Source organism: Sycon ciliatum, chromosome 7 (genome assembly GCF_964019385.1).
Source record: "Sycon ciliatum chromosome 7, ocSycCili1.1, whole genome shotgun sequence".
Lineage (NCBI taxonomy): Eukaryota > Metazoa > Porifera > Calcarea > Leucosolenida > Sycettidae > Sycon > Sycon ciliatum.
The window spans coordinates 30,571,746-30,598,245 of NC_088649.1; the positions used below are offsets into that span (position 1 = coordinate 30,571,746).

The 26,500-nt window shown below is 46.2% G+C and overlaps 2 protein-coding genes across 3 annotated transcripts in view; one reads left to right on the plus strand and one right to left on the minus strand.

Annotated features, from left to right (window-relative positions):
- LOC135821313 (uncharacterized) overlaps positions 1-22,132 on the plus strand; it is a 47,436-nt gene extending 25,304 nt beyond the window's left edge. For both annotated transcript variants that reach the window (XM_065334372.1, XM_065334373.1), the window contains 5 exons: positions 2,045-2,108; positions 3,655-3,780; positions 4,264-4,393; positions 4,580-4,669; positions 20,050-22,132. In XM_065334372.1, the coding sequence (XP_065190444.1) occupies positions 2,045-2,108; positions 3,655-3,780; positions 4,264-4,393; positions 4,580-4,669; positions 20,050-20,555 (916 nt within the window). In that variant the 3' untranslated portion in view covers positions 20,556-22,132. The remainder of the gene's footprint in view (positions 1-2,044; positions 2,109-3,654; positions 3,781-4,263; positions 4,394-4,579; positions 4,670-20,049) is intronic.
- Positions 22,133-22,997: 865 nt separating this feature from the next.
- The window catches only part of LOC135821314 (uncharacterized), a 45,928-nt gene continuing 42,425 nt past the window's right edge, over positions 22,998-26,500 (minus strand). Inside the window, exons 12-14 of the mRNA XM_065334374.1 lie at positions 24,866-25,183; positions 24,145-24,178; positions 22,998-23,587 (exon numbers count right to left, since the gene is read on the minus strand). Coding sequence (XP_065190446.1) covers positions 24,162-24,178; positions 24,866-25,183 — 335 coding nt within the window. The 3' untranslated portion in view covers positions 22,998-23,587; positions 24,145-24,161. The remainder of the gene's footprint in view (positions 23,588-24,144; positions 24,179-24,865; positions 25,184-26,500) is intronic.

Below are 26,500 nucleotides of genomic sequence, written 5' to 3' on the forward strand. Positions count from 1 at the left end.
TGTCGGCGTATTGCCTCCCTCCGTACTCTCTCTCTCTCTCTCTCTCTCTCTCTCTCTCTCTCTCTCTCTCTCTCATCTGTATTATAATATGCGCATGCTCGTTGTAAATAAAATCAGGCCTTGTCTTGTCCCACACTGGACTCCTACATGGCTTGCGGGCCGAACACAACAGGTGGGGCGAAGATAGAGAATGTAGGGGAAGAGGGGAAGAGGGGAGCGCAGGAGGGAGTTCGGAAAGGAGAGGGTGAGAGGGAGATGGATGGAGGGGGGGGGGGGAGAGAGCTAGAGAGCCCGATGTGCAGGACATGACGGCACCGGTTACTACAGTAGTACCATTTCACCGTGTGTGTTTCATCGTGATTAATCATTTGAATTAGTTCCACCCTGATCTGGGTTAGTTTCTTCCTGATTTGGGTTAGTTTCATCCTGATCTGGGTTAGTTTCACCCTGATTCGGGTTAGTTTCACCCTGATCTGGGTTAGTTTCACCCTTATTTGGGTTAGTTTCTCCATGATTTGGGTTAGTTTCATCCTGGTTTTGGTTAGTTTCATCCTGATTTGGGTTAGTTTCACCCTGATTCGGGTTAGTTTCACTCTGATCCGGGTTAGTTTCACCCTGATTTGGGTTAGTTTCACCCTGATTTGGGTCAGTTTCACCCTGATCTGGGTTAGTTAGTAATACCAAGAGTAGATAAACAAGAGTGTGCAACTCCACATCTCTTCTGCAGAAAGTGCAGACACCTTGGCCCACGACGTAATTTTTTTTGATGTCACCTTTTTCAGAAAACACGCGCATTTTGCTGCAGAACAGTGTGAGAGCATGTGCTGGGCACCGACCTTGTGACGTAAAGCCCGGCCAAGTGCACGAGGCAAAACTTCCCAAAAGACTCGCGGCGCGTGCGTCGTACGGTACGACTCATGATTTCCAGAAAAGACGACGTCAACTAAATATTCCGCCGTGGGCGAACCCATCCGAGAGTTGCACACTCTTGTTTATCTACTCTTGGTTACACTGTACTCTGATTAGTTTCACAATGATTAGGACTAGTTCAGGCAGATATATGTTCAGGGAATAATTTACTTTCAACCTTTTGCATAGCAATTTTGCTACACAATAAGTTCAATAACAAACTTGAATAGCAATTTTCTTCAACACTTGACAACATTGTCATTCTGGAGAGCTAATCAGAGGGCAAACTCAGAATGCAAGTATGAGAGCGGGCAGTGGTCTGTGACAAGTACGTGCACTGTAACGCCTTAGTTCCAAACCTAGCCTGGTGCCAGGATGCATAGTTCAGCCTTTCGAAGCAAGTTTCGTGCATCTATTTCATCCCTAAGAGACACACCCTGCATGCACACTGTGCATCATAGGGTACAGTGAAAAAATCAACGTGCATCGCAGTTTTCTGCGACACATATCTGAAGTTGCTTCGCACCTACAAAAAGAAGAATTGCGTAGCAAACTGCGATGTGATACCGGTTAAATTATTCCGTGGTGTTCATACAAAGCAAACATTAATGAATTTAGTCTCAAGGGGTCCATCCACCCTCTCAACGGGTCCATCCACCCTCTCAACGGGTCCATCCACCCTCTCAACGGGTTCATGCACCCTCTCAACGGGTCCATGCACCCTCTCAACAGGTCAACACACCCTCTCAACGGGTCCATACACCCTCTCAACCAGGTCCACACACACCCTCTCGACCAGGTCCACACGCCCTCTCAACCAGGTCCATAATACCCTCTCAACCAGGTCCATAATAGTGATACTACCCTCTCAACCAGGTCCACACGCCCTTTGAACCAGGTCTGTGATACCCCTCAACCAGGTCTATACACTCTCTCAACCAGGTCAACACACCCTCATTATCATTATCATTGGGCTGAGACATATGCAAAGCGGCATTTTGCCCACTGCCTTGGTCCAGTCAGGTGTGTGTGTGTGTGTGTGTGTGTGTGTGTGTGTGTGCGCGCGTGTGTGTGTGTGCGTGTGTGCGTGTGTGCGCGCGCGTGTGTGTGTGTGTGTGTGTGTGTGTGTATGCAGAGCAATGTCGACATGCCAGTTTGTATTCTATAGCAAGGGACACCTTCTGAAGGTGCTGCGCAGTGTAAGTATTAAGCCTGATTCATACTTCATCTTGCGTACGGGAAACCCATCGCGCGACTGTCACGCGATGGATTTCCCGTACGCGAAATAGTTGCGCTCAGATCAACTTTTTCGCGATGCGACGCGTTTCCCGTACGCGACATGAAGTATGAATCGGCCTTTAAGCAGTGTAGTGTGGTATAGTATAGCATTATGCAGTGTGCGCACGTCTGCGGTACAACCGGCTATACAATTGTATTGAGAAACACAACCAGCTTAGGAAGTTTCGCTTGTGCCAGGCCACCACCAGGCCTGTGCTTGTGGTTGCTTGAAAGGATGAAAAGCGCAATTTCTAAGGCCCTCTAATGAAATAGATTCGCCTCCTCGTTGTGTTTCAAGTTGTGTCTTGCTGGATAGTGGAAGTGTGGGCGTGCGTAGCAGGCGCGTGCGCCGGTGCCTTTCAAGGGGGGGGGGGGGGGTTCCGGGGGCCTCTCCCGGGAAAAATTTCAAAAAATGAAGCAAAATCTTGCATTTTGAGCGAAAAAAGGGGGGGGGTTCCGGGCACCCAGGAACCCATACGGGGCACACGCCTGCGTAGCCATGGCCACTGCAGTGCTGCTCACTGTGATCCAATCAAGCGAGTGAATGTCACACTGGGTCCTGTATTCTGCACCAGACCTGTCAACACTGGGTTGGTGAACTTGTACTGGTGCAAGGCGCTACCGTAAAACCGGAAAATTTCGGTGGAGATTTAGCTTCGGTAACTTCCGTACAGGTAATCTATAAAACGCGACCCAAAATTCAACACAGTGTGCAAAATGCATTTTGGATCAGGAAAACTGGTTTACCGAAATTTTCGCGCTACCGAACCGTTTGTTTTTTGAGAAAATGCCGAAAATATTACACCACCGAAAATTCCCGGGTTAGGGCCTGGTCAGACTGCAGCAAATTTTGGTTGCCTGACGAAAACAGAAAAGAGTCTAGAATTGGAATCGCGATCACACTACACATGTGGGGAGAATGAAAATTCAAACTTCATTTCAAGCGTCAAGTGGTAATCTCCACGAACGACGTCAAATTCCTTCACCTTGGGGATCACCAACACCTTCAGTACAATCCTGGCAACCATCCTTATGAGTTTTGTTGTTGTCCGTGGCCAATTAGTTCCTCGATGTCGAGATGAAATAATAAGTGATTATCAGCGTCAATGGCGTATCAGCGTCAAACTCCTGTTGGAGCGGAAAAGCGTGGTCCGTTCTTGCTTTTTTTTGGAGCGTCAACTCTCGCTTTTGCCGCTCTGGCGGCAAGTTACTATGGAGATTCGGATTATAATCCTAGGATTATTTCGATTTTGCCGCAATCTGACCAGGCCCTAACACAGTAACTTGACTCACGCGACCGGATTTCATTGCGCAGTGCTGTAGAATGGATGCGTCCAGTTGTACAAACTTCCCAGTAACACTGCTCGGAAAGGTTAGGGCGAGGGAGCGGTGTGAGTTTTTCTTTTCTTTTCGTATTATAGTATTTTGTTCGTTCGCCCTCTCTTCTCCTTTGTTTTCTGTGTGTAGATGAAGGGTGAGGATGCTGAGTATGGCAAGGCACACTTCAAGTCCCTAGTCGAGTCATGGGATGTGTTGCACAGGAACATCCCGGACGACATTCGCCAACAGTACCCACTGGGCTACAACCAGGACGTAAGAATTGCTTGTGCATGGGTTGTGCATGGGTTGTGCATGGGCTGTGCATGGGTTGTGCATGGGTTGTGCATGGGTTGTGCATGCATGCAATCCGTCCAGCCTTGCCACCATTCCGAAGCAGGACGGACGCCCATATATCATAAAACCAGCATATTGTTCAGTGACCAAAATGTCCTCGTCGTGCACGGTAAATCGGATTTGTTATTAATCCAGCACCCTCCCCAATCCAGCAGGATTTCCTAGCACAAGCGGCGCAGGATTATACAGGGTCCCTGTATAATCCTGCGCCGCTTGTGCTAGGAAATCCTGCTGGATTGGGGAGGGTGCTGGATTAATAAAAAATCCGATTTACCGTGCACGACGAGGACATTTTGGTCACTGAACAATATGCTAGTTTTTGGAGAGTGCTGTTTATAACGTGCTGGATCAAAGAGAGACGACTGTATATCTATTTTTATTGTTGGGTGCATTTACACGCAGATCCTGGAGTATCGTCTTCTGCAAATCCCAGCATTCAGCAAGCTGCGCAAGGCCGATCTCTACAAGCTGAGCCTGTCAATGGTCGTGCGCAAGTTTACAAAACAGCAGAACATAGTTCAGGACGATTCTGGTGAGTCTCGTCTTCATCGTTGCTGTCAAATAACTTATTGTCTTCCTGTGTGATGGTAATTTTTGTCTGCATGTCTCTTTTCATCTTGGCCCGCGCGTGCACATGTGGACATGTGTATGTGTGTGTGTGTGTGTGTGTGTGTGTGTGTGTGTACGTTTGTGTTTATGCGATATGAATGCTGAGCAGAGCTAGCCTGCGTGATCGTGTCTGGCAAAGCTCGACTCGTCCTGCCCAGTGGTCAAAATGAACCGGACCTGAGAGCTGGAGACTGGATGTGTAAGATATCTCACTGCTGCCAGTACCAAGGTGTATTTGTTGCCATCATTGTTATCCATGCTGATCACCTTGAGGAGTCAAACAGTATTATGAAAACAAGCACTTGCTTCTTGGACGGATGATTAGCGAACAACATCATTGAATGATGAATTGTACGAGTCGTGCAGGGTTAAACAATTAGTACCGGACCTACATGTGTTGGGGGAGGGGGGGGGGGGGGGCAGGGCATGGAGTCGTGCGTATTACGGGGTAGTGCGGGGTAGTGCGGGGTAGTACGGGGTAGTGCGGGGTAGTGCGGGGTAGTGCAAGGTCAAGTACGGCTTTTACTAGTGCATGGCAACAGGCAGGGGCTGTTGTTGTTTGTTTATTTAGAGTCGAAGAACAAACAGGCACACTTGCCTAATTAGTCACTGAGAGCCAGGGATGCGACGCAATGATATCGACTAAAAAGGAAAATAAAGTATAAAAAGCCAATGAAGGTAATGACACTGAGTAGAGTGGGTAATGATACTGAGTAGAGTGGGTAATGATACTGAGTAGAGTGGGTAATGATACTGAGTAGAGTGGGTAATGATACTGAGTAGAGTGGGTAATGATACTGAGTAGAGTGGGTAATGATACTGAGTAGAGTGGGTAATGATACTGAGTAGAGTGGGTAATGATACTGAGTAGAGTGGGTAATGATACTGAGTAGAGTGGGTAATGATACTGAGTAGAGTGGGTAATGATACTGAGTAGAGTGGGTAATGATACTGAGTAGAGTGGGTAATGATACTGAGTAGAGTGGGTAATGATACTGAGTAGAGTGGGTAATGATACTGAGTAGAGTGGGTAATGATACTGAGTAGAGTGGGTAATGATACTGAGTAGAGTGGGTAATGATACTGAGTAGAGTGGGTAATGATACTGAGTAGAGTGGGTAATGATACTGAGTAGAGTGGGTAATGATACTGAGTAGAGTGGGTAATGATACTGAGTAGAGTGGGTAATGATACTGAGTAGAGTGGGTAATGATACTGAGTAGAGTGGGTAATGATACTGAGTAGAGTGGGTAATGATACTGAGTAGAGTGGGTAATGATACTGAGTAGAGTGGGTAATGATACTGAGTAGAGTGGGTAATGATACTGAGTAGAGTGGGTAATGATACTGAGTAGAGTGGGTAATGATACTGAGTAGAGTGGGTAATGATACTGAGTAGAGTGGGTAATGATACTGAGTAGAGTGGGTAATGATACTGAGTAGAGTGGGTAATGACACTGAGTAGAGTGGGTAATGATACTGAGTAGAGTGGGTAATGATACTGAGTAGAGTGGGTAATGATACTGAGTAGAGTGGGTAATGATACTGAGTAGAGTGGGTAATGATACTGAGTAGAGTGGGTAATGATACTGAGTAGAGTGGGTAATGATACTGAGTAGAGTGGGTAATGATACTGAGTAGAGTGGGTAATGATACTGAGTAGAGTGGGTAATGATACTGAGTAGAGTGGGTAATGATACTGAGTAGAGTGGGTAATGATACTGAGTAGAGTGGGTAATGATACTGAGTAGAGTGGGTAATGATACTGAGTAGAGTGGGTAATGATACTGAGTAGAGTGGGTAATGACACTGAGTAGAGTGGGTAATGATACTGAGTAGAGTGGGTAATGATACTGAGTAGAGTGGGTAATGATACTGAGTAGAGTGGGTAATGATACTGAGTAGAGTGGGTAATGATACTGAGTAGAGTGGGTAATGATACTGAGTAGAGTGGGTAATGATACTGAGTAGAGTGGGTAATGATACTGAGTAGAGTGGGTAATGATACTGAGTAGAGTGGGTAATGACACTGAGTAGAGTGGGTAATGATACTGAGTAGAGTGGGTAATGATACTGAGTAGAGTGGGTAATGATACTGAGTAGAGTGGGTAATGATACTGAGTAGAGTGGGTAATGATACTGAGTAGAGTGGGTAATGACACTGAGTAGAGTGGGTAATGATACTGAGTAGAGTGGGTAATGATACTGAGTAGAGTGGGTAATGATACTGAGTAGAGTGGGTAATGATACTGAGTAGAGTGGGTAATGATACTGAGTAGAGTGGGTAATGATACTGAGTAGAGTGGGTAATGATACTGAGTAGAGTGGGTAATGATACTGAGTAGAGTGGGTAATGATACTGAGTAGAGTGGGTAATGATACTGAGTAGAGTGGGTAATGATACTGAGTAGAGTGGGTAATGATACTGAGTAGAGTGGGTAATGATACTGAGTAGAGTGGGTAATGATACTGAGTAGAGTGGGTAATGATACTGAGTAGAGTGGGTAATGATACTGAGTAGAGTGGGTAATGATACTGAGTAGAGTGGGTAATGATACTGAGTAGAGTGGGTAATGACACTGAGTAGAGTGGGTAATGATACTGAGTAGAGTGGGTAATGATACTGAGTAGAGTGGGTAATGATACTGAGTAGAGTGGGTAATGATACTGAGTAGAGTGGGTAATGATACTGAGTAGAGTGGGTAATGATACTGAGTAGAGTGGGTAATGATACTGAGTAGAGTGGGTAATGATACTGAGTAGAGTGGGTAATGATACTGAGTAGAGTGGGTAATGACACTGAGTAGAGTGGGTAATGATACTGAGTAGAGTGGGTAATGATACTGAGTAGAGTGGGTAATGATACTGAGTAGAGTGGGTAATGATACTGAGTAGAGTGGGTAATGATACTGAGTAGAGTGGGTAATGACACTGAGTAGAGTGGGTAATGATACTGAGTAGAGTGGGTAATGATACTGAGTAGAGTGGGTAATGATACTGAGTAGAGTGGGTAATGATACTGAGTAGAGTGGGTAATGATACTGAGTAGAGTGGGTAATGATACTGAGTAGAGTGGGTAATGACACTGAGTAGAGTGGGTAATGATACTGAGTAGAGTGGGTAATGATACTGAGTAGAGTGGGTAATGATACTGAGTAGAGTGGGTAATGATACTGAGTAGAGTGGGTAATGATACTGAGTAGAGTGGGTAATGATACTGAGTAGAGTGGGTAATGATACTGAGTAGAGTGGGTAATGATACTGAGTAGAGTGGGTAATGACACTGAGTAGAGTGGGTAATGATACTGAGTAGAGTGGGTAATGATACTGAGTAGAGTGGGTAATGATACTGAGTAGAGTGGGTAATGATACTGAGTAGAGTGGGTAATGATACTGAGTAGAGTGGGTAATGACACTGAGTAGAGTGGGTAATGACACTGAGTAGAGTGGGTAATGATACTGAGTAGAGTGGGTAATGATACTGAGTAGAGTGGGTAATGATACTGAGTAGAGTGGGTAATGATACTGAGTAGAGTGGGTAATGATACTGAGTAGAGTGGGTAATGATACTGAGTAGAGTGGGTAATGATACTGAGTAGAGTGGGTAATGATACTGAGTAGAGTGGGTAATGATACTGAGTAGAGTGGGTAATGACACTGAGTAGAGTGGGTAATGATACTGAGTAGAGTGGGTAATGATACTGAGTAGAGTGGATAATGATACTGAGTAGAGTGGGTAATGATACTGAGTAGAGTGGGTAATGATACTGAGTAGAGTGGGTAATGATACTGAGTAGAGTGGGTAATGATACTGAGTAGAGTGGGTAATGATACTGAGTAGAGTGGGTAATGATACTGAGTAGAGTGGGTAATGATACTGAGTAGAGTGGGTAATGATACTGAGTAGAGTGGGTAATGATACTGAGTAGAGTGGGTAATGACACTGAGTAGAGTGGGTAATGATACTGAGTAGAGTGGGTAATGATACTGAGTAGAGTGGGTAATGATACTGAGTAGAGTGGGTAATGATACTGAGTAGAGTGGGTAATGATACTGAGTAGAGTGGGTAATGATACTGAGTAGAGTGGGTAATGATACTGAGTAGAGTGGGTAATGATACTGAGTAGAGTGGGTAATGATACTGAGTAGAGTGGGTAATGATACTGAGTAGAGTGGGTAATGATACTGAGTAGAGTGGGTAATGATACTGAGTAGAGTGGGTAATGATACTGAGTAGAGTGGGTAATGATACTGAGTAGAGTGGGTAATGACACTGAGTAGAGTGGGTAATGATACTGAGTAGAGTGGGTAATGATACTGAGTAGAGTGGGTAATGATACTGAGTAGAGTGGGTAATGATACTGAGTAGAGTGGGTAATGATACTGAGTAGAGTGGGTAATGATACTGAGTAGAGTGGGTAATGATACTGAGTAGAGTGGGTAATGATACTGAGTAGAGTGGGTAATGATACTGAGTAGAGTGGGTAATGACACTGAGTAGAGTGGGTAATGATACTGAGTAGAGTGGGTAATGATACTGAGTAGAGTGGGTAATGATACTGAGTAGAGTGGGTAATGATACTGAGTAGAGTGGGTAATGATACTGAGTAGAGTGGGTAATGACACTGAGTAGAGTGGGTAATGATACTGAGTAGAGTGGGTAATGATACTGAGTAGAGTGGGTAATGATACTGAGTAGAGTGGGTAATGATACTGAGTAGAGTGGGTAATGATACTGAGTAGAGTGGGTAATGATACTGAGTAGAGTGGGTAATGATACTGAGTAGAGTGGGTAATGATACTGAGTAGAGTGGGTAATGATACTGAGTAGAGTGGGTAATGACACTGAGTAGAGTGGGTAATGATACTGAGTAGAGTGGGTAATGATACTGAGTAGAGTGGGTAATGATACTGAGTAGAGTGGGTAATGATACTGAGTAGAGTGGGTAATGACACTGAGTAGAGTGGGTAATGATACTGAGTAGAGTGGGTAATGACACTGAGTAGAGTGGGTAATGATACTGAGTAGAGTGGGTAATGATACTGAGTAGAGTGGGTAATGATACTGAGTAGAGTGGGTAATGATACTGAGTAGAGTGGGTAATGATACTGAGTAGAGTGGGTAATGACACTGAGTAGAGTGGGTAATGACACTGAGTAGAGTGGGTAATGATACTGAGTAGAGTGGGTAATGATACTGAGTAGAGTGGGTAATGATACTGTTGTGTATGCAAGTTAGTCATTATATATCTACTACACCGTTTGCTACTGACTGCGCATGCTCGCATATGGTTGTTGTTGTTACTTTACCTGACCAAGAGGAATGGCTTCCGAATTGCTAGTGTTTGTGTGTGTCAGTAAGAATGCATGAGTGAATGGAATGTTAGTCCGCAAGGGGACATAACAATTTGGCGACGAAGATAAAAGACGAAGATGTCGCGATCGAAGCTTGAAATATTTGAAAAAGGTGATTTTCGTGAGTATGTAGAGAGACTCACGTTTTATTTTATCGCCAACAGTATTGGACAAGTCGCAGCTGGGGCAACCGCGGACCAGGAGAGAGCGGCGGACACGCAAAAGGCAGCTGTCCTGATCAGTCAACTCTCTGCTGAGAACTACTCGATTCTGAAGAGTCTTTGCCTGCCGGACAAACCAGCGCAGAAAACGTTTGAGGAACTCGGAGAATTGCTTTCTGAGCACTTCAAGCCTAATGTCAGTGTGTTGGCGGCGACTCATAGATTCCAGAGGATTTGTCAAAAGGATGGAGAGTCAGCAACACAGTATGCAGCTAGATTAAAGCAAGCAGCCATGGACTGTAAGTTTCAGGCGTATTTGGACAGGGCACTCCGAGACCAGTTTGTCAGTGGGTTGAAGTCGATGAGTGTTACGAAGGAGATATTGTCGAAAGCAAAGGAGACCTCAAGTTTGGCGGACATTGTGACGATGGCATCAGCCTATGAAACTGCATCGAGAGAGTCGGAACAATTGACGGCGCAGTCCGTCCACGCCGTTCGTTCGCGCCAGTCGACGAGCAAGCCAACTCCAACTTTCAAGTCGCACGACAAGAAATGTTTTCGGTGTGACAAGGCTGGTCATAAACCGGAAGAGTGCCGCTTCAAGAGTGTGAAGTGTCACGCGTGTGGTACGGTGGGTCACATCGAGAGAGCTTGCCGCAAGAAGAAGTCTGGACAAACCGTCCATCACATCGCGGAAGAAATTGGTGAGTTCGTTCCATGTGCTAGTAAACCCGATGTCACCATGTATAGTGTAAATGCAATGGGGCGACTACCGTACACTGTATCATTAGATGTAATGGGTACCACTATCCAAATGGAGATTGATACAGGAAGTGCTGTCACGATTCTCAGCAGCGCAGATTTCTTGCAATGCAATGGTGTGCTGAGTAACCTGATGGAATCCAGTATCAACCTTGTGTCCTACTCTGGAGATGTGATTAATTGTCTCGGGGAAGCGGAAATGGAGTTCCGAATGGGCGCACAATTGCACACACTATTGGTGAGGGTTACAAATGGAAACCGTCCATCTATTCTGGGCAGAGATGCAATGGCTTTGTTCCAACTCCCCTGGAAATCAATTTTCGAAGTGCACCAGGTCGAAAAGTCTGGCGCTAAATTCATTGAGAAATACCCAGGGTTGTTCGACACCTCAGAAGTGGGAAAGGTGAAAGGCGTGCAGGTGAAATTGCATGTGTCTGATGAGAGCCCTGTTTACCGAAAGGCAAGGCCGGTACCACTGTCAATTCGGGAGAGCTATGTTGAGGCTCTGAATAAATTGGAAGCAGATGGTATAATCGAGAAAGTCACGCATTCAGAATGGGCCTCCCCCACTGTCACGGTAGAGAAATCAGGAGGTGGGTTGAGAATCTGTGGTGACTACAGTGGCACTATCAATCTGCATTCTAAATGCGAGCAATACCCGCTACCCACTCTTGAGGAGCTATTGCACAAATTGGGCCCGGGGTCTAAATTCACGAAGCTGGATTTGTCGCAAGCCTACCACCAGCTAGAGATAGCACCTGAATGTCGGAAGTACACCACGATCAATACCATGCAGGGGTTGTATCAGTACAAACGACTCCCTTTTGGTTTTCACAGCGCCGTATCTATTTTCCAACGGGTAATGGAAGAAACCCTTAGCGATTTGCCAGGATGCGGGGGCTACATCGACGATGTGTTGTGTACTGGTCGTGATGAGGAGATCCATGAGAAAAATGTGGATCAAGTGCTATCTTGCCTAAATGAGAAAGGATTCAAGCTCAATCCTAAGAAGTTCAGCTACATGGCGGATAAGCTAACGTACCTCGGTCATCAGGTAACCGCGCAGGGAATCGCACCCTCGCCTGATCGAGTGAATGCCTTGAAAGTCGCAAAGCCGCCTAACAACGTGAATGAATTGTACTCTTTTCTGGGTGCGGCCAATTTTCAACGGAAATTTGTACCTCGGTTCGCAGAGATTGCTGCACCACTGTACAACCTGCTCAGGAAAGAAATGAAATGGCAATGGAGCAAGGCAGAGGAAGATGCATTCCAGGCCTTGAAAGATGCAATGTGTGAGCATACGCTATTAGCACACTACGATGTCAAGAAGCCAGTCACACTCCAGGTGGACGCTTCTCCAATGGGTCTAGGTGCCGTACTATTGCAAAGGCAAACGAATGGTGATGTTTTGCCGGTTGCTTACGTGTCAAGGAAATTGACACCGGCTGAATCGCGTTATGCACAAATCGAACGGGAAGCCGTAGCTGTGGTTTTCGGTGTTACGAAGTTCCAGAAATACTTGCTAGGGCGCCACTTCACGCTTCAAACCGACCATCAACCACTATTGAAGTTACTGGGAAACAACGAACCAGTTCCTACACTTGCATCAGCTCGCATCAAGAAATGGGCACTAATGCTAGCTGGCTATGATTATGAGATCAAGTATTTGCCAGGCAAGGAAAATGTCTACGCGGATTTCCTGTCTAGGCAACCATGTGAGAATATCAGTCCGTCTGCAGAGGAAATGGTTACGGTTCGTGTCTTGCTAGTGGAGGAAGATACGATAATCAAAGCAGACGTAGTGAAATCGGAAACAGCTCGTGACCCTGAGCTATCTAAGGTGCTCTACTATGTGGTGAATGGTTGGCCTAGCTCAGTACCCCAATCGTTTCGGTCTTACCACAATAAGAGGGATGAGCTGTCTGCGGAAGATGGTATCCTATTGTGGGGACAACGAGTTGTCATACCCAAATCACTAAGAATGGTATTGCTACGTGATTTGCACACGGAGCACTTTGGCATGGTCAAAACCAAGCAAATGGCACGACGGTACTTATGGTGGCCAAATGTGGATCAAGAGATTGAAATGTTGGTCAAGGCATGTGCTCAATGCCAAGAAAGTGCGAAATGTCCACCTGCCAAGTCGGGAACCTGGTCATGGCCAAACGGTCCTTGGAAACGGGTGCATATCGACTTTGCAGGACCATTCATGGGCAAGATGTTCCTGGTTGTGGTGGATGCATACACAAAGTATCTGGATGTAATTGCAATGTCTAATGCCACATCTGCAACCACTATTGCGGCTCTGCGGCACGTGTTCTCTGTGTTTGGTCTGCCGGAGCATCTTGTTTCAGATAATGGAACCCAATTCGCGAGCGAGGAATTCAAGGCTTTCCTCCGTGCCAACGACATTGTGCACACCCTGACGGCTCCAGGCCATCCGGCTACGAATGGACTTGCTGAGCGCTATGTGGGTGTGTTTAAGCAGAAGTTGAAGGAAATGGGTGCAACGAGCGAACCACTGCAAGCTCGGCTCGACAGGTTTCTGCTAACGTACCGCACGACACCCAACCATGCCGGCAGAACACCTGCGGAGATGATGTTTGGACGCCAGCCACGCACGCGGCTCAGTGCTCTGCGTCCCTCGCAGGTACGTCAACAAGCAAAGGCTTATGAGGACGGCAATCGCGTCAAGCCAGCGTTCACAGAGAGTGACTCTGTGTTTGCGCTCAATTTCGGCAAAGGTAATCGTTGGGTCCCGGGACGAATTGTGCGTGTCCTCAGTGACTACAACTATGAAGTACAAGTGGGTGATGTGTTGTGGAAGCGTCACCGAGATCAGTTGCGTCTACGGTCAGTTCCGGCAAGCTTGAGTGCATCGCTGCCAGAACCACTGTTGGATACAATCGATCAGACGTCACCGTCACCAGTGCTGTCAGACGTAGGAGAGTCGTCACTGGCCAGTGATTTTCCGGCTAGCGTCTCGCCACAGTCTGCTACTGTACAAGTTGAGACGGATCCTCCTTGTGAGCAGTCTGCTCCTGAAGTTGGTTTACCACAGGTCGAGAATACTCCCTGTGAAACCACTGTTAGACGTTCGTCTCGGCGTAGTGTTCGCCCGGATAGACTGATTGAACAGCTTTGAGCCGTTCCCTGATATGCCATTGCTGGACTGTTTAGCGAACTAGTAATTATTACCATGTACAATAGTGTGCAAGATCCTTGGTATTGCTAATATTGACTGACGGATTCCTGCGTCAGATTATGTTATTGTAGTGCTGTGTCAAAGTTTAAGAATTCACGTACGGTGGATTGATGAACTTATTTTATGTGTTTCTTCAACGATTTTTGAGGTATTTAATTGTGGTAGAATATTCCCTGGAACATTCTTGAAAGGGGGCAGTTGTTGTGTATGCAAGTTAGTCATTATATATCTACTACACCGTTTGCTACTGACTGCGCATGCTCGCATATGGTTGTTGTTGTTACTTTACCTGACCAAGAGGAATGGCTTCCGAATTGCTAGTGTTTGTGTGTGTCAGTAAGAATGCATGAGTGAATGGAATGTTAGTCCGCAAGGGGACATAACAGATACTGAGTAGAGTGGGTAATGATACTGAGTAGAGTGGGTAATGATACTGAGTAGAGTGGGTAATGATACTGAGTAGAGTGGGTAATGATACTGAGTAGAGTGGGTAATGATACTGAGTAGAGTGGGTAATGATACTGAGTAGAGTGGGTAATGACACTGAGTAGAGTGGGTAATGATACTGAGTAGAGTGGGTAATGATACTGAGTAGAGTGGGTAATGATACTGAGTAGAGTGGGTAATGATACTGAGTAGAGTGGGTAATGATACTGAGTAGAGTGGGTAATGATACTGAGTAGAGTGGGTAATGATACTGAGTAGAGTGGGTAATGATACTGAGTAGAGTGGGTAATGATACTGAGTAGAGTGGGTAATGATACTGAGTAGAGTGGGTAATGATACTGAGTAGAGTGGGTAATGATACTGAGTAGAGTGGGTAATGACACTGAGTAGAGTGGGTAATGATACTGAGTAGAGTGGGTAATGACACTGAGTAGAGTGGGTAATGATACTGAGTAGAGTGGGTAATGATACTGAGTAGAGTGGGTAATGATACTGAGTAGAGTGGGTAATGATACTGAGTAGAGTGGGTAATGATACTGAGTAGAGTGGGTAATGACACTGAGTAGAGTGGGTAATGACACTGAGTAGAGTGGGTAATGATACTGAGTAGAGTGGGTAATGATACTGAGTAGAGTGGGTAATGATACTGAGTAGAGTGGGTAATGATACTGAGTAGAGTGGGTAATGATACTGAGTAGAGTGGGTAATGATACTGAGTAGAGTGGGTAATGATACTGAGTAGAGTGGGTAATGATACTGAGTAGAGTGGGTAATGATACTGAGTAGAGTGGGTAATGACACTGAGTAGAGTGGGTAATGATACTGAGTAGAGTGGGTAATGATACTGAGTAGAGTGGGTAATGATACTGAGTAGAGTGGGTAATGATACTGAGTAGAGTGGGTAATGATACTGAGTAGAGTGGGTAATGATACTGAGTAGAGTGGGTAATGATACTGAGTAGAGTGGGTAATGATACTGAGTAGAGTGGGTAATGATACTGAGTAGAGTGGGTAATGATACTGAGTAGAGTGGGTAATGATACTGAGTAGAGTGGGTAATGATACTGAGTAGAGTGGGTAATGACACTGAGTAGAGTGGGTAATGATACTGAGTAGAGTGGGTAATGATACTGAGTAGAGTGGGTAATGATACTGAGTAGAGTGGGTAATGATACTGAGTAGAGTGGGTAATGACACTGAGTAGAGTGGGTAATGATACTGAGTAGAGTGGGTAATGATACTGAGTAGAGTGGGTAATGATACTGAGTAGAGTGGGTAATGATACTGAGTAGAGTGGGTAATGATACTGAGTAGAGTGGGTAATGATACTGAGTAGAGTGGGTAATGATACTGAGTAGAGTGGGTAATGATACTGAGTAGAGTGGGTAATGATACTGAGTAGAGTGGGTAATGATACTGAGTAGAGTGGGTAATGATACTGAGTAGAGTGGGTAATGATACTGAGTAGAGTGGGTAATGATACTGAGTAGAGTGGGTAATGATACTGAGTAGAGTGGGTAATGATACTGAGTAGAGTGGGTAATGATACTGAGTAGAGTGGGTAATGACACTGAGTAGAGTGGGTAATGATACTGAGTAGAGTGGGTAATGATACTGAGTAGAGTGGGTAATGATACTGAGTAGAGTGGGTAATGATACTGAGTAGAGTGGGTAATGATACTGAGTAGAGTGGGTAATGATACTGAGTAGAGTGGGTAATGATACTGAGTAGAGTGGGTAATGATACTGAGTAGAGTGGGTAATGATACTGAGTAGAGTGGGTAATGATACTGAGTAGAGTGGGTAATGATACTGAGTAGAGTGGGTAATGATACTGAGTAGAGTGGGTAATGACACTGAGTAGAGTGGGTAATGATACTGAGTAGAGTGGGTAATGATACTGAGTAGAGTGGGTAATGATACTGAGTAGAGTGGGTAATGATACTGAGTAGAGTGGGTAATGATACTGAGTAGAGTGGGTAATGATACTGAGTAGAGTGGGTAATGATACTGAGTAGAGTGGGTAATGATACTGAGTAGAGTGGGTAATGATACTGAGTAGAGTGGGTAATGATACTGAGTAGAGTGGGTAATGATACTGAGTAGAGTGGGTAATGATACTGAGTAGAGTGGGTAATGATACTGAGTAGAGTGGGTAATGATACTGAGTAGAGTGGGTAATGATACTGAGTAGAGTGGGTAATGATACTGAGTAGAGTGGGTAATGATACTGAGTAGAGTGGGTAATGATACTGAGTAGAGTGGGTAATGATACTGAGTAGAGTGGGTAATGATACTGAGTAGAGTGGGTAATGATACTGAGTAGAGTGGGTAATGATACTGAGTAGAGTGGGTAATGATACTGAGTAGAGTGGGTAATGATACTGAGTAGAGTGGGTAATGATACTGAGTAGAGTGGGTAATGATACTGAGTAGAGTGGGTAATGATACTGAGTAGAGTGGGTAATGATACTGAGTAGAGTGGGTAATGATACTGAGTAGAGTGGGTAATGATACTGAGTAGAGTGGGTAATGATACTGAGTAGAGTGGGTAATGATACTGAGTAGAGTGGGTAATGATACTGAGTAGAGTGGGTAATGATACTGAGTAGAGTGGGTAATGATACTGAGTAGAGTGGGTAATGATACTGAGTAGAGTGGGTAATGATACTGAGTAGAGTGGGTAATGATACTGAGTAGAGTGGGTAATGATACTGAGTAGAGTGGGTAATGATACTGAGTAGAGTGGGTAATGATACTGAGTAGAGTGGGTAATGATACTGAGTAGAGTGGGTAATGATACTGAGTAGAGTGGGTAATGATACTGAGTAGAGTGGGTAATGATACTGAGTAGAGTGGGTAATGATACTGAGTAGAGTGGGTAATGATACTGAGTAGAGTGGGTAATGATACTGAGTAGAGTGGGTAATGATACTGAGTAGAGTGGGTAATGATACTGAGTAGAGTGGGTAATGATACTGAGTAGAGTGGGTAATGATACTGAGTAGAGTGGGTAATGATACTGAGTAGAGTGGGTAATGATACTGAGTAGAGTGGGTAATGATACTGAGTAGAGTGGGTAATGATACTGAGTAGAGTGGGTAATGATACTGAGTAGAGTGGGTAATGATACTGAGTAGAGTGGGTAATGATACTGAGTAGAGTGGGTAATGATACTGAGTAGAGTGGGTAATGATACTGAGTAGAGTGGGTAATGATACTGAGTAGAGTGGGTAATGATACTGAGTAGAGTGGGTAATGATACTGAGTAGAGTGGGTAATGATACTGAGTAGAGTGGGTAATGATACTGAGTAGAGTGGGTAATGATACTGAGTAGAGTGGGTAATGATACTGAGTAGAGTGGGTAATGATACTGAGTAGAGTGGGTAATGATACTGAGTAGAGTGGGTAATGATACTGAGTAGAGTGGGTAATGATACTGAGTAGAGTGGGTAATGATACTGAGTAGAGTGGGTAATGATACTGAGTAGAGTGGGTAATGATACTGAGTAGAGTGGGTAATGATACTGAGTAGAGTGGGTAATGATACTGAGTAGAGTGGGTAATGATACTGAGTAGAGTGGGTAATGATACTGAGTAGAGTGGGTAATGATACTGAGTAGAGTGGGTAATGATACTGAGTAGAGTGGGTAATGATACTGAGTAGAGTGGGTAATGATACTGAGTAGAGTGGGTAATGATACTGAGTAGAGTGGGTAATGATACTGAGTAGAGTGGGTAATGATACTGAGTAGAGTGGGTAATGATACTGAGTAGAGTGGGTAATGATACTGAGTAGAGTGGGTAATGATACTGAGTAGAGTGGGTAATGATACTGAGTAGAGTGGGTAATGATACTGAGTAGAGTGGGTAATGATACTGAGTAGAGTGGGTAATGATACTGAGTAGAGTGGGTAATAAAGTGTTAAAAGCCAGTTAGGCCCTTATTCATGGATCACACACGACGGGTTTACGTGGCTCTAGTAAAAAAAAAAGCCAGTAAAGGAAATGCTAGTACAGCGGGCAGTGGGCTGTGAATGGATGACAGGATAAGCAGAGTTCTGGCCAGAGAAGTCCAACCTCATGAATAAAGTAGCGCCGTGTTAGGGTGCACAGACCAGTGTGTGTTAAGTGGTAGGGATGAGTAGCGCCTGGCAATTAGGGGTGCGCGGATTATTCCCGGAATAATTTGGGAATACTATCGTCGAGAAAATTTTGGGAATTTTAGGGGAATTCTATCGATCTTTTGCCAGATCCATTGACCTTCAGAAGAGTTTTGGGGGAATTCTGTCAATTCTGACCAGCCAGAGAACAAGCGCGCATCCATAAACACACGTACATGTACAATCACATGTACATGCAGCAATACCCGGACACGACATCGTAGCTGTGTACAGTCAGATGTAGATCTAGTACATGTAGTGTAGATCCTGCATGCAGTGATCACGTGCCTGACCGTCCATTTTGCATACTAAAGAGCATGCGCAAGGCACGGTTCGTGCCGGGGTTCTTTTTTTGGGGGGAATTCTGGAGAATTTTTTCGATGTTTTGGGTAGGGCTGAAACGATCATTCAATAACTCCTAACGATCAACCAATATCATTAACGATCGATATATTGGTTTTATCGATTCTTGTCGGCTCTATCGAACACCAGTTTATGAAGAAAGACTATGATTCCTTTGCTGCGTTAGAAATTTGTGGCACCGCACTGTTGACATCTGTAGATATCTGGCTGGTTTTATCAACATGAACTACTCACGTAGAGAATTTCATGTTGTTTCTAGAGTGAAGAATCTTATCATCACCCTCTGGCAACTGCTCTCATCTCCGACTTCTCCCACAAATGAAGCGAAAAGGCAAAGTCTTCTCTCCCGAACTCTTTCAAAGCCACAAATCAATTTTACTGCACTTGAAAGTACATGATTGCACTCGTATCCACTATCGGATGGAGTGTAAGGGCTAGAATACTGTCACTAATATGCATGCATAAAAAATCGTTAGCACTCGTTTTGAACACTAACGATTATCGATTGCACTCTTAGCGATTGATATGCGAGTTATCGATATAATTGTTTCAGCCCTAGTTTTGGGAGAATACTTTCGAAGTTCCGCAGGAAATGCCCGAAAGCATAATATCGGTTGCGTGCGAGCATAATCCGCGCACCCCTACTGGCAATGCTATTTTATTCATGAGGTTGGGTTTTTTTTGTCCAGTACTGTAGATCCTGGATAGGACACATGTTGTGCAGAACAAGGGACAGGTTTAGTAGTCACACACATAATGGATACGTGTGAACGAGGGTGACTGCTGTCAAGTTCATGCTATGGACTGGCGTTCGCAGTGACTGGGTTTTTGGTCACATGGATTCGGTATGTGTGAGCGTGTGGATGTTAGGGTGTGTTTTGGCCGCAAATGAGGGCCAGTTCTTATGTATTTGTGCGTGCTGGTACGTGGGTGGGTGTTTTTGGTGTGTGCACGTGTGCATGCGCGATTGTGTGTGTGTGTGTGTGTATGCGTGTGTATGCGTGCGTGTGTGCGTGCATGTGCATGCATGCGTGTGTGTGTATGTGTATGTGTATGTGCATGCACATGTGTGTGCTTGTACTGTGCCGCCACCGCCGGCCATCAACACCACTCATCGTGCAGGGTGCAAGATGATGGAGGCGGGCACGTTTGTCCAAGCGCTAGACGACGTGATCGCCGCCCAGTTCCCCAGCGACCTGGTGCTGCAGTGCCTGTCCAAGTCACTCACGCACGTCGAGGGCTACAAGGACACCATCTTCCTGCACGAGGAGGCGTTCGACGTGCTCGGAGGCTTCGCCGACAGCGAGGAACGGCCGACACACCCCGGCGACCTGGACGACTACGACCTGGATGACCCGGACATACAGGCGGCCATACACGGGTACAACGTCTCCATCGACCAGTTCACGGCCGACCGGCTGCTGCGCGGCGTGCACGCCAAGCTTGCCAATCCCAAGGAGAGCGACGACGTGGACGAGCTCAAGCGCCTGGCCGCCGTCCTGACGCGCATCGCGTTCCGCGACAACATCGACCACCGCGAGTCCATCGTCGACCCGGCGCTAGTGGCCCTAGTGGCGGCCGCTCACGCCGACGGTCGCCACCCCAGCAACCCCAACAACCAGCAGTAGCGTCGTCCCGACGACCGGTTGCCGAGTAGCAGCCGGTAGCCTAGCAACAGCGTACATGCCATGGCAACACTTAGAGTAGTAGTCGTACTGTATAGTGTGAGCAACCACGTGAAGTAACTTAGCAACGTGTAACGTAGCAACCAGTAACCTAGCAACCAGCACCCGTCTAATATATTAGGCGGTGTCCTAGCAACCACGTGACACGCCAATCTGTCTCCTAGCAACCTCTAACATTACGAACGCCCCGAGTGAGCCCAGCCAATTGCATTCTGATTCCGGCGGACCAGGAAACAGACTCAGTCGCTGGTGATGAAGACATTCCCGACGATGGAGACCCCTCCACAGGCGAGATGCGTTTGGGGAATCCTGAAATACTCACACACACTTCCAAGACATTGGCTTCGCGCAACGATGGCTGGGGTGGTCATACGTGCAGCCAGGCATTGGTCTGCCGCAACACTGACTCCAACCAGACTGGCACGGGTGAATCCCGACACGATGACATCATCAGTATCAAGGCGAGGCGATATGTCCAACAAAACGTACTACGACGCACGCAGATGAACACAGTCACATGATGGGAAAACCGAGACAAACCGGGGAAAACCCAGAAAATCCAGGAAAACCCAGAAAATCCAGAAAATCCAGAAAAACTAAGCCGACACATAAGGACACTGTGTGTTACTGGAGAAAACATTTCTAAGAGAGAACCATCTTGAAAACCAGTCATTTTATGCACCTGACAGCAGCCTCCCGGAAATCGTCGCTGTTAACATGTTAGTGAGTCGTTGTCTAATGTTACCGCTCTTGTGTGTCACACATGATGATGGTGATGTTGATGTCCGGGTATGGCAGAGTTCCGACGTGTTGTTAACACCTTGCTGCAGTGTATATCGACGACAAGCTCGAAACTGAAATAGACAGCACGAACTGCTTGCATACTCGCCGCCGCGGTGTCCGAGTGTACAGCGTGCATAGCAATGGGCGTGCATGTTTTGGACACGTATCACATTCCATTATTACACTAGTATGTGTTGTATCTCCAAACCCCATGTCAGATTTTTAAGTAAGGTGTCCATGACAGCAGTAACTACAGCAGTACTATAATTATTGATATGAAGAATTCAACACTGGCCATACTTGGTATTCTGGCATGCACACACACGCACGCGCGCACGCACACGTCACAGAGCACTGTCCATCTTCGTTGCAACCAGGCTGTAAATTGTAGTTTCATGCCCTTTTAGGCAATCACCAGTAGGGAGGGCCTGAATATGCTCAAAATTTCGCATATTATGCTTTTCGCATATTGGCCACTTGCTTCAAAATATGCTTCGAAATCACACAAAAGCAGAAAAATATGCTCGAAATATGAACTGATATCAGTGATGCAAATTCTTTGCTCCTTGTAGCAAAATATGCTACATTTGGTACAATATGCTAGATTTGCTACTTTATGCGACCTTGAGTCGCGGACACTCTCTTCTCGGGTCAAATTTTCGCCCCGTGTTTGGACGAGCATTTTTCCTTCCGGGATAAGTTTGGAAGTGTTCCCTGACCGAGCGTGCCGTGGTAAATTTCCTTGTCTATTTCCGCAATCTGCCCTATAATTATGCGAATTCTTTGCTCCTTGTAGCAAAATATGCTACATTTGGTACAATATGCTAGATTTGCTACTAATATGCGACCTTGTGTCAAAAGGACCAAAATAATTATTATGCGAAAATATGCACCAGCATATTCGGGCCCTCCCTAATCACCAGGCAACTGGTAATGCTTGAAGAGCCAATATCCGATTATATACAGTACTCGTGCAGAGCCCTCTCTTGAAGAATAGTGCTCTATCTCGAATAGTGCCCCAGTCTCTAAGAGCCAGTTATTAAAGCCCTCTCTTGAATAGTGCCCCCTCCCCCCCCCCCAAGCGCATGTGGAAGTTTGGTGTTCTTTCTCCGATGTTCTTGTCTAGGACATTCTCATTGCACTGGTGGTTTCAGGATCAAAATCCCAGTTCTTGTTGCCGTTTCTAAAAAATAGTGCCCTCTCTTGAATAGTGCCCCATCTGTACATGTGATGGACATTGAAGAAATTGTACCCCAGGGGCGCTCACACACTTCATCAAGGAACTGGCCCCTGGCCGGTGAGAAGGCATCCTTGCCTGTAAATCTGATGAAGTAAAATAAAACAATAACAACACACACACACACACACACACACACACACACACACACACACACACACACACACACACACACACACACACACACACAAACACACACACACACACACACACACACACACACACACACACACACACACACACACACACACACACACACACACACACACACACACACACACAACACACGCACACACACACACGCATCGTGACTTCAAGCAATGGTGCTTGACGGTCACGCAGTCCCACAAGCGCAAACCGAGAGAGAAATGATCATAATCTTAGACAAACGACAGAGAGGGTAGACAAACACGATCACGACGAAACGGAAATGTGCGTGGCTGGCAACAATTCACCATCCAGAAAGAATGGCAACAGGATCTAACCAGAACATGCTGTGAGGATACGGATGAAGAACTGAGGAAAAATAAATACGACAGATATTGAACTATACAAGCCATAAATCCGAGCACGTATATTCTGGTTCCTTTCCCGATTACATCGCAGTTCTGAACATATGCATAATCGCAACACGTCAGTCTTGTCCATTTTTTACACCTCTTATCAATACAAGCTTTCTACGTGAGTCCCACGTCCCCGTTACTCACACGACACAACTAATAGGAGAGTTAGTGATAGCAAAACATAAAGACAATACACTGAGACCAAAAATTCACAACGGAAAGAGTCCGCAAAACGACGTGAAAGAAAAGCAGCAGGACTAGAGGTATGCAGGGCAGCAGAAGTGAGGAGTGCAAAAATTACAACTCCACACCGGCTAGTACCCTGAATATCATTCTAGACCTATCTGCTTGGTTGAGCTGGAGTGTCTGCTCCTTCACCATCACCAACGAGCCTGCGAAACACACACAAGACAATGATTTGCAGAGCATTATACCGCGGGTCACAGTCTGCACTTGATGAACGTACAAATCGACACGACCCCACCCCGAATAACCCCAACCGCCTCCTGCTCACGCAATCCCCGCCCCAGCCGCTCTCTTTCCCTGCCCCACCACAACCGCCCCTGCTGTTCCCACCATCGCTCTCATGCAACGGAATTCCCCCTACCACCACCCTCCCTGCTGCCCCGCCAATGCAGTCCCCACCCTCCCCCTGCCACCATTGTCCTTGCTGCCCCACACCAATGCCCCCACCCTCCCCTGCCACCACCATCCGGGCTGTCCCCACCCTCCCCCTGCCACCAATGTCCCCACGAGCCCGCTGACGTTGCCGGATCACTCCTTTAGCACAATTTCTCTCTTTCGCGTACCAGCTGCTAGACACAGTGAGAATACTGACAGATAAGAACACCACCATTGCCACCCGCACCACAACCGCCAACACCACCATCACCACCCGCACCACAACCGCCAAGACCACCAGCACCACCACCCACGACACCCTACTTACTCAAAACGAGTCATGTCCTATGACTGGTTCATGCCTGCGCAGCAAAACACAAACCAACCGATGCACAGAAAGAATAACACCCCATGATGGCCAAACACATCGTGAATTGCTAGACAGATTGAGAAATGGATGTCAATGAATATTGACAGGGAGAGAGTGAGGGAGGGTGAGGGGGCGAGAGAGAGAGAGAGAGAGAGAGAGAGAGAGAGAGACATAGTGAGACAGAATGTTCGGAATCGCCAGGACACAGGTTCTTGTTAATAATTGTCGTCGGGGGGTTCAGTTCCAGACGATAGGCCTTCCGATTACTCTCGCATAGTCTCGCGTGCACCACGAACAGAGGACTGGGTATTTTGGTTTCACTCCAAAGAGAGCCTCAGGAAAAGCCGAAGAACAGAACAACAATAATGCGTACAAATGCACGCATGCGCAACCTGCGCAGTCTGCGCAGGCACGGATAACAGTTGGGAATCGAGCACGGCTATGAGTGAGTATTTCTCGCTCGAGCACTCGAGTAGAAGCCGGGCGAGCGCTCAATCTCAGGCGCTCCATCCTTCTATTAGGGCACAATGCGGCGTTGGGTCCTGTCCAGTTCTGGAAATTCTGCACACTGCACTTGCCCTTGTGGGCGCACAGGCCAATGTGGAGGGAGTAGGTGTTAGCCAACCTCGGCAGATACCTGGGGAGGGGGGGGGGGGGGGAGGGGCGTCCGAGTGCTTACCTCCATAGCAAATAAGATGATACTTATGTTCATAGGAACCTGGTGAGAAACGCTTGCTTCCAGTGGCAGCAAAGTTTATTGCTGAGTACGAGTTGCGGTCTTGATGAGTAGGCAGGCCAACAGCCACGTAGGGAATGTCAGGCCTGGAACCGTGCTTGGAGACAATCAGTGATTTGAACTTCTTGAAAATGCACTCCTTGACCTCTGGCGTATCCGGTGGCAGGTTCATGCCGTAATTCGCGCAGTGCTGACGGTTGATGTGTGCATTCGCCGGTGTTGTTCCGATATAGTACATACCGCCACCGCACGACGGTGGAGCTGCACACGCAACACAAGAACAGACGAACAGACGAACAGTGGACATGAACCAGTTGTAACGATTCTTTAATGATAGCTTGCATACCGTCCTACCGGTAGGACCACGGGTCCTACCGGTAGGACCCAAGAAATCGAGCTGCAAAAGTGCTTTTGGTTGAGAATTTTTTTTAAACAATTGTTGAGATGAGGTCTTTGTCAGGCAAAGTAATGGCGCAAAATGCAAGGCTATGTCCAGTGCATTGCGTATGCGCAATTTTACCGATTGTCAAAATGGCCGCACATAATCCTGTCGGTGCGCTAGCAACTCTGTCCAAAGTGAATTTTGACCATGGCACATCAATTGTGGTGAGGTCCTAATGTTTTTATTAGCTTTCCAAGGCCGTGGAATGCATATTTCCATACTCCGTTTCCATGGTTACCATGGGTTGTTACCATGGAATTTCGTAGTATGCCTTGTGCGATCATGTCTAAAATTTGTGGACTTCTTCATTAGCCCCTTAGCAACAGTTTAGGGTCAAGTTTTAGGTCAATGTTAGAACAGAGGCCATGCAGCATGTCTGTGTATGATGGTCCTACCGGTAGGTCCTACCGGTAGGACCGAGGTCTATGCAAGCTATCATTAAACACATTGCAGGGTAACCATGACAACTGGTTAGAATGCTCAATGCGGTCGCTGGTTGGTCAGTACTCCAGAACCCGTCAAACATGTACACATACGTACACACGCGTACACATACGTACACACGCGTACACATGTGTACACACACACATACACACAAGCACGCACACGCCCACACATATACACCATTTGACCATTTGACGGCCATCACCGGGGGTGATGATAGCGATGCTACAGCAGAAGCCATAGCAACTTATGCTGGGATTGCACCGTTCAACAGCTTGCAAGGCTGAAGAATCGACCGCCACTATTCAGCCTGGTCTACACCACACAGCTATGAAGTGGCTTTTTCTGGCCAGTGAATCCCTACTTTTTGGTCTTTTTTATTTATTTTTCCCGCACATTCATCACACAACATACTCCGGCATGCACTGGCTGTTGGTAACCACCCAGGAGAATGAAAGAAAAGTCAGGAGGAGTCTGAGAAAGAGAAGAAAGACGCGTGTGACCATAATCGTCGGGAATTGAACCCGCAACCTCTCGATTGGAAATCGCTGCACATACCACTGCACCATATGGGACACACACACACACGCACATATACAAACACACACACCATGTACACGCACACGTGCATGCACGCACGCGCACACACACAGTCAGTTCAGTGAAAGAATGTCAGTGTGTCTCTACTCAGA